The sequence below is a fragment of the Propithecus coquereli genome, unplaced genomic scaffold (genome assembly GCF_000956105.1).
Source record: "Propithecus coquereli isolate 6110/MARCELLA unplaced genomic scaffold, Pcoq_1.0 Scaffold36, whole genome shotgun sequence".
NCBI classification, from domain to species: domain Eukaryota; kingdom Metazoa; phylum Chordata; class Mammalia; order Primates; family Indriidae; genus Propithecus; species Propithecus coquereli.
This window is the reverse complement of record NW_012149285.1, coordinates 4391026-4398966: the sequence shown is the minus strand read 5'-3', so window position 1 is coordinate 4398966 and position 7941 is coordinate 4391026. Positions and strand designations below refer to the sequence as shown.

Genomic DNA, 7941 nt, shown 5'->3' with positions numbered 1-7941 from the left:
TTTTCCTTTCATTACCCAAGCATGTATCTGTGAAGGCAGGAGCCCACATCCAGTACCTAACACAGGTACTGTGTTAGCTTAGCACATGGAAGGCCCTTGACAAATATTTATTATTTGAATGAATAAAGAGTGTTGCTATCATTCACAATATTCCCTTCTCAATGGATTATGAACAGAACTCATCGAGATTAGGAAAATGGTAAAGTTTGACTAATCACATCAGATATAAACAGGCAAAAATTTACCAGAGTGCCAATAATGTTTTATTTTGTTTTTATGAGTGTAAATCTTAAGTTTTGACCTTCTTTAAAAATCCTAAATGGCTTAATGGACTTGAGACTTAACTAACCCAGAAGTTTTAAAAATGAAAAATCAAGTGATATATTTATATTATAAAATGAGTGATGGTTTTGCATAGTAATATAACAAATCAACATTCTTTCCAAAATTCGAAGGAAAAAAAGCTGGTATTGGTTTCTATCTGAAGTCAGATCCAACTTTTATGATGACAGTAATCTCAGATCAGAATCAAATAAATTTCAGAACTCAGTTTGAGAGAAAAGGAAAAACTTTAGTTAAAACCATTACAAATAAAATAATTATGATTATAAATCTCTTTAGTTAAATATGTACACATTACATGGTATTTTTAAAAAGAATGAAAATGGATAAAGTTTTTCGGGCAAATCTAATGCACAAATACACCATCTTTTAGAGTATAATTCAGTTTAACATTCCTTAACAGCTGTGTCAGACAATGGCTCTGCTTTGTGCAAAACATGATAGGCAAAATAAGGAAAAATTCTGCAAAATTATTTAGTTCCCCAAGAAAATTACTAAAAAAGAAAACAGCAAAAGAAAAATATGTTGTACACTCAAGCTTGATTGTATACACAGGCTAGAATGACCAGCACTGATGTAACCTCCATATCTGATAAATAAGTCCTTGGGTAGCTTTAGTCTAAAGTCAAAAGGTGAAGTCCTAGCAATTGTGCTTTTATGCAGCCACATGGCCAATAAGGTAGATGTTGTCATAAAGGTGCCCTACAAAATCTTCACTAATGTTTTGAGCAGCGCGACGGGTATTTCGAATAAATTCTCTTTTTGACATTTTATTCTTCACATGAGGGCTACTGAGGTCAATGGAAAGTAGAATCAAAGAGTAGCACAGTACATAAACAGCATCTGGAAGGAAAAAAACACTTCAAATTATTAGCTGGTTTAAAAAATATGATTCCAAAGGCATTATATAAGGCAAAAATGTTTACGATTTCAAAAGATCAGGATTAGCTAATAACTAAACATAGGATGATCAACTCATCCCTCTTTGGCTTTTCCTAGCTTAGCATGGAAAGTCAACTATCCATAAAACACATTGGTATTGTCAGCATATTTATCTCTCCATTCTAAAAAAAAAGGCAACATATTTATTTACACAGAATGCTTTTACAAATATCTACCTAATATCATTTGTAAGCATCTTGAATGACAGGAAAACATATTAACTTGGTACTAGAAAATAAAATATAGGCTGGGCCACAGTAGCTTATGACTGTCATCCTAGCACTCTGGGAGGCCGAGACAGGAGGATCGCTTGAGGCCAGGAGTTTGAGACCAGCCTGAGCAAGAGTGAGACCCCATCTCTACAAAAACTAGAAATATTAGCCACTAGAAATAGCAACTAGAAATATTGGCACCTACAGTCCCAACTATTCGGGAGGCTGAGGCAGGAGGATCTCTTGAGCCTAGGAGTTTGAGGTTGCAGTAAGCTGTGATGACGCCACTACACTCTAGCCCAGGCAACAGAGCAAGACCCTTCTCAAGGAAAAAAAAAAAAAGAAAAAGAAAAAGATAAAAAAAAATAAACAACTCGAAAGATTATTAAATTAATATTCTCATTTTAGATATATATTTTAAAGGTCCATGGAATTTATATGTTAATTTGAAAAGTAAATTTTTAGGGAGAAAACTGTTATACCTCAGCACCATGTGACAAAATTTTATATATGCTCAGGATAATATTTCATGTTTAATATTAAAATAGTAACAAATGTCATGATACTTTACTACCATGGTGTTTATATTTCAGAATCTTGCAGTCTTCAGAAAGCTAAGTTGAACATTATGTCTTGTAAAGCATGTTCAACAAATTTCATATGATAGGCAAATGTTTTGTAATCTCTGCTTAGTAAGATAAGCACAATAAATTTCTGATATGAAGAGGTAAGTAAAGCTGTATCAAAAAAATACGAGACTCAGGCTATATCACACAAATAAATACATGTACACATATACATATGCACACAATGAAAATAAGTTGTATTAAAAACAAATTTTAGTAGAAAAATAGTGTTATCTATGTAACTCATGGATTATTAAAAGCCTTAAAAGTAATTTAAGTTTTCAATTAGACTAGTAAAAATACCCAATACTCAAACAAGCGTAATTTTAAGGAATTTATGTAGCTACGTCTAACTTTGTTCCTAAAACAGTACATTTATTATATATATAAAATGGCTATGACAAACTAAAGTATTACCTCTAATCTCACATAAATGATGTATTCCATAGAAGTAGTCCCTGCTACAAGCAGTAAAATTAGTGTTTGTAATTATCCTGGGAACATTTTTACCCACAGTCAGAAAGATGTGTCATATACTACTGTTTTTACCTGGAGGTGGGGCAGGGAGAGGAAATAATGTACTATATATATTCTTACCAGGACTAAGGCCAAGTTCTCGCATTAAATCAGGGTTACAAGCACAGAACCTATGTGAGAACTTCGTGATAAGAGTTTCAAGATACTCCCCACGCTCTTCAGGGGCATGGATATGACGAAAAAATTCTCTCAGTGCATTTGGCAAGAATTGATTTCTAAAATTATGCAGTGTTACAAGGTCATCCAAGACATCTCTCCTATAGGATGAAAAAAAGGCACAGCTTTAGTCAACTTTTCTCTATGAAAAAAAGCGATAAGAAAAATCATAAATTGTCATTTTTAGATAACAATATTTTATTACTGATTACCAGGTCAGTTAATCCTATTAAATTATATATAATTTTTAAAATTTAAAAAAATCTAAGTATGATTATTTAAGAAGTTAAACAATTTTGAAATCGTTCATGAATAGGTTACAACAATATAAAACAAGGTAAAACCTAGTAATTCTACTTATAAAATGAAAAAAAAATTTGTAGTATTAAAAAAGAGCAGCTAATCTTAGCTGAATCCAAATAGCAATGGATTTCTTTATTTTTTTAATTATGAAAGTAATGAAAGTCTTCACTTACCACACCAGTCTATATCTTTGGAGATAACAACTACTTATGCAGAATTTAAAAAATGCCTATATATATTATACAGTGTGTCCCAAAAGTTGCCATTGATTTTTTTGTATGACTATAAAATTTTTCCTTTGTATGACTATAAAAGTTTGTAATGAATATTTTGCAAATAAAGGTACATTTAGCCATAATTTCCCATTTTCCCTATGTATGGAGACTTTTGGGACACCCTGTGTATTGTTTTAGAATTTGCCTTTGCTTTTTGCACATAGTGTATTAAGGACCGCTTTCTACATCTTTACACCTAGATCCACAGTATCCTTCTTAATGGCTCCACAGCATCCTCCCTTATGGATGCAAAAATCCTATTGATACACATTTAGGTTATTTACTGTTGTATAAATATTTGCATATGTTTTATGTGTGTACATATAACTTCTAAAAAAATCAATAGTATTCTAAATATATAGTCACACTTGCTAGTGGGCCAATCTGGCCTGCTGTTTTTGCAAATAAAGTTTTATTAGAATACAACCACACTAATTTGTTTATGTATTATCTGTGTCTGTTTTCACAACACAATGGCAGAGTTATAAATAGCAGTGACAGAGATCATATGGCCTGCAAAATCTAAAATATTTACAAAAAGATCTGGTTCTTTAAAAAAAAAAAACTCTGCTGATCCCTGGGTATTTGGCACTTTAAGTTAACAAAAAGAGTTAATGACACATCGTAAGAGATCTCCTTCAATCACCAGTATGCTGGACCGTAAACTCCTCAAAGACAGGAATTATATCTTAATCATCTAGGTACACCTACTCTAGTAAAATTTGTGGAATATAATGAATGTTTGCAAATTATTGTTGAAAAATCCTGAGAAATAAAAAAGTTTGAGAATTACAATGAAAGGTAAACATATTTTTGAGCCATACAAGATCTGCAATTTCTAAAAAATTTTAAGTTGGTGATGTCACATCAAAATGTTGTCCCAATATTTTTATGTTCATTAATAACCAGAATTAAAAAGTACAAGTGAATGACTATCAAGTCAGAACAGCATACTGACCATAGTCTCTATTTGTGTAAAACACACTACTAAAAATCACATTTTCAAAATTTTCAAACTTGCACATGACACTTCTATGTAGTCTATATGCAAACATATATAGTATATCCCTAGGATTTGTGGGTTTATGACTATAGTTTGTCTTTGTATTAGGTTTGTATATGAATAATTTCAGGATTCAGAACTTTTAGTTACCTAAACACTTAAATTATGGCTAGTTATTCAGCAAAAGTCAGGGCTGCAGTTTCCTGAAAATATTTCATTTTGTTTTGCTATTACAAAGATGTTGGGCTTCCATTTTGTGTGTGTAGATGAACTTTTTTTTACTTTTACAATGGCAACTTCCTCATCGTTAAGTTTAAAGCTCACCAAAATACCACCACTACTACTACTAATAATAATGTATAAGGTACAGGACTCTTTTCCCTGTCTTTACTCAATTTTGCAACTAGATGATTACTATGTAGTATGAATTTTTAAAGTAACACTAAACTCATCAAAAGCATTACTTAATTCATTTCTGCTGAAAACCTAATCATTATTATTATTTATTTTTTTACCTTTCATCAAGATAGATTCTCAGTTTTTTCCAATTTAGTGTTCTCGTGCAGAAGATAAACTTTGCTATTTCCTTTGGCGAATCATCTAGGATACCCTTGGACATAAAGTAGTTCACTCCCTAAGGCAGAAAGACAAGCCTACATAAATAAAATCATTATTTATAAATTTTAACAATTAGGCAATAGCAGAACAATAGCTATAAATTCTTTCCAGCATTAATAGCCTTTTTGTAGCTTTATCATGCAAAATACAAGCTAGACTTGTACTAAAACTATTATTTGTGATTGATAGTTTACAGGCAATGAAAAGTAGGAAATTCAAAGTTAAGACTCCTAAAGAAATCTTAATTTAATTTTTTGGCTCATGTCAGATAAAACTAACTATACAGAAATGTGGCCTAATTTGGGGGAGGATAGCTGTGGAAGACATCAGAATACAGACTTCAAAATAAGCCTTTGTAGCAAACACTTCCCCTGTTAAATAGAAAACATGATTTCTTAAAGTTCAGATACATGTTGTAGTATAATTTTCCAGGAAATAACTGCTTAAGGGAAAAAAATTCTCCAAATAAAAGCCTAACAATTTTATTCTGGAAAGAAAAATAATTAAATTATTTAACTTAAAGTAAAGTAGGCCCAGCTCCAGGCCAGTTTATGGGTTGTACTACTCTGGCTGTAAGCATTGTTGCATTGTACAAGAACCTAGCTACAATACGCACTGAGGAAAACCTCAAAAGACAAAACAATTTCAACGTGTTTCACAGGATTTATCTTTGAATTTCCTTTTCTCTGCATGCAAAGTTTTCCAGAGAAGCATTATCCATAAGTTTGTACCTATTTTAGATTTAAACCACCAACAACAAAACATCAACAAAAAAACCAAATGCTGAGACCAGAGTTCTCTCACGTATATGAAGGTCACATTCGAACAAATGTCTTAGGTGGATTTGAATGTGCAGTTATTGAAATAAAAGGCAGGTGTGTTTATTTCAACTTGCAGTTATCCAGATACAAGCATTCCCATGAATGCTTATGTCTGGATACTAGCACATTGTGTGCAGCTAATTGGTAGAGAAAATGACGTATTATATACATGCAACATACTGCTTTCATACATAAATTCCTTTGGCATTTCTTCACTTTACAAACACATAGTACTCAGAAATATTGTACACATTAAGAATTTAAAAAGTTGAAAGAATTTCTATAAAAAACTCTTCAAGATAAAAACTTTTTCATAAAATTTCTATATTAAAAAAATTTAAAAGTAATTTGTACCATAAGGTAATGCTTTTGAAAGGTTATAAATATCTGTAAATTGTAATTCAAAAATAAGACTTTTTATATAAAACTAACTTTATGAGCCATCAGGATAATATCTCAACAGCAACATTATCAAATTTTCATGTGAATTTTAATAGAATAAAAGCAATGCTAATGCACTCATTTTAAAAATGAACATTAAGAAAAGCTGAGTGTAATAACATAAGCTTTCTTGTCAACTCAATTGTAAGGCATATTTCAGACTGACTCCTGTAGATAATAGCTAGAAAAGGTATGATCAAGAAGGAAAGCCAAAAAATTTGTTTGGAATGAGGCTCTCAGGAATTGTCTGAGGGGGCAGGAACTAGAGAAATTATTTATTAATGCTTGTTCTATCCTTTCCTCCATTAGTTTGAATAATCGAGAGTTGACTGTATATTTAATTGTATATTTAATTGCTTAGCAAAAGTTAAGTGACGCTTCATTGCTTCCAGGACTCTTCAGTTTAAAAGGATAACAATATTTCAGAATTATTTCCAGTGTTTAATTGTAAATGAAGTGATTTAAAGACAAAGGAATGTCAATTAAGCATGATTTAATAGATTCTTTATTCATGCCTAAATCAGTATTTAAGAAATATGAAACTAATTCTAATCTATTTTTTAAAAATTATGCAAAATAAACCCACTAATATGATTCATCAAATGAAGTATAATTCTCTATATGATTTATGCCATTTTAGTATCATTTGATGCTGCTTAGTTATAAATTAACATTAGTAACTGCCTCATGTAAGCATCATAAAAATACACTGTTGGACATTTTCTCCTTAATAAAGCACACATTTTGAGAATTTAATGTACAATCTGAGTTCTCCCAAATCAATTAACTATATAGGAGCTGGCACGTACACAAAGAGTTTTAAGTCCAATCCTGAAAACTGGTACCGCAGCTTGAAATGAGCCAACTCTGTTGGTTTTATGAGGAAAGGAGGCATCGATTTCAAGCCCGGGATTCCTCTGGAAAGGAAGATTACTTTAGAACGACTACCAGAGTGAATGGTAAAGGAATGACAGGTAGAAAAAGGTATGGGACCAGATTACAATTGTCTCTAATAAGCAAGCTGGCAATCATCTGGATTTCCATCTTTTTATGAAACAATGAAATAACAAAAATGTACCACAGCATGAGATCTGTTGAATAACTGTAAATTTGCTTAATAAGTGGTATAGGCATTTTTGTTTTTTAATTAAGTTTTAGGAGAATGGTACAGAGAGACCCCTAGACCACATGGCGTTTTAGTGATCAGTAAAGACTAGAATTGTCAACAGTGTGTACTTGCACACACGCGTCTGTGCGGTGTCTCACAGGCAATCATCAGTCTCCATCAACATAAATATAGGATCCTGAAAAAGAAAGTTTGCAGCTCAGTATAGTCTGCATGACTCACCATAAAAGGTTCCAATTTTGGATGTCACATCTTATGAGGCATAGTAGAATTCACATTATGTAAGAAAGAGTTGAAGGATATAGGGGTATTAGGCCAAAGAAGAAGATATTTAGGAAAGAAGAAAGGATTAAGACTTTAAGACATCTGAAAGGTTGTGTCACAAGAAAAAAGGAACAGACCCTGCGAGTAGCCCTAGTGAAGATGTTAAGCTCTTTTTTGGGTCACAGACCCCTTTGAGTATGAAGAAAGCTATAGAACTTCTTCCCAGAATAATGGGACATTAAAACATACACATTTAAAAAAATATTAATCAAGTG

The 7941-nt window shown here is 31.9% G+C and overlaps 1 protein-coding gene across 1 annotated transcript in view; it reads right to left on the bottom strand.

The window, feature by feature from the left end:
* Positions 1-240: 240 nt before the first annotated feature.
* The window catches only part of FBXO8 (F-box protein 8), a 56549-nt gene continuing 48848 nt past the window's right edge, over positions 241-7941 (bottom strand). Inside the window, exons 4-6 of the mRNA XM_012651669.1 lie at positions 4912-5030; positions 2720-2916; positions 241-1185 (exon numbers count right to left, since the gene is read on the bottom strand). Coding sequence (XP_012507123.1) covers positions 998-1185; positions 2720-2916; positions 4912-5030 — 504 coding nt within the window. The 3' untranslated portion in view covers positions 241-997. The remainder of the gene's footprint in view (positions 1186-2719; positions 2917-4911; positions 5031-7941) is intronic.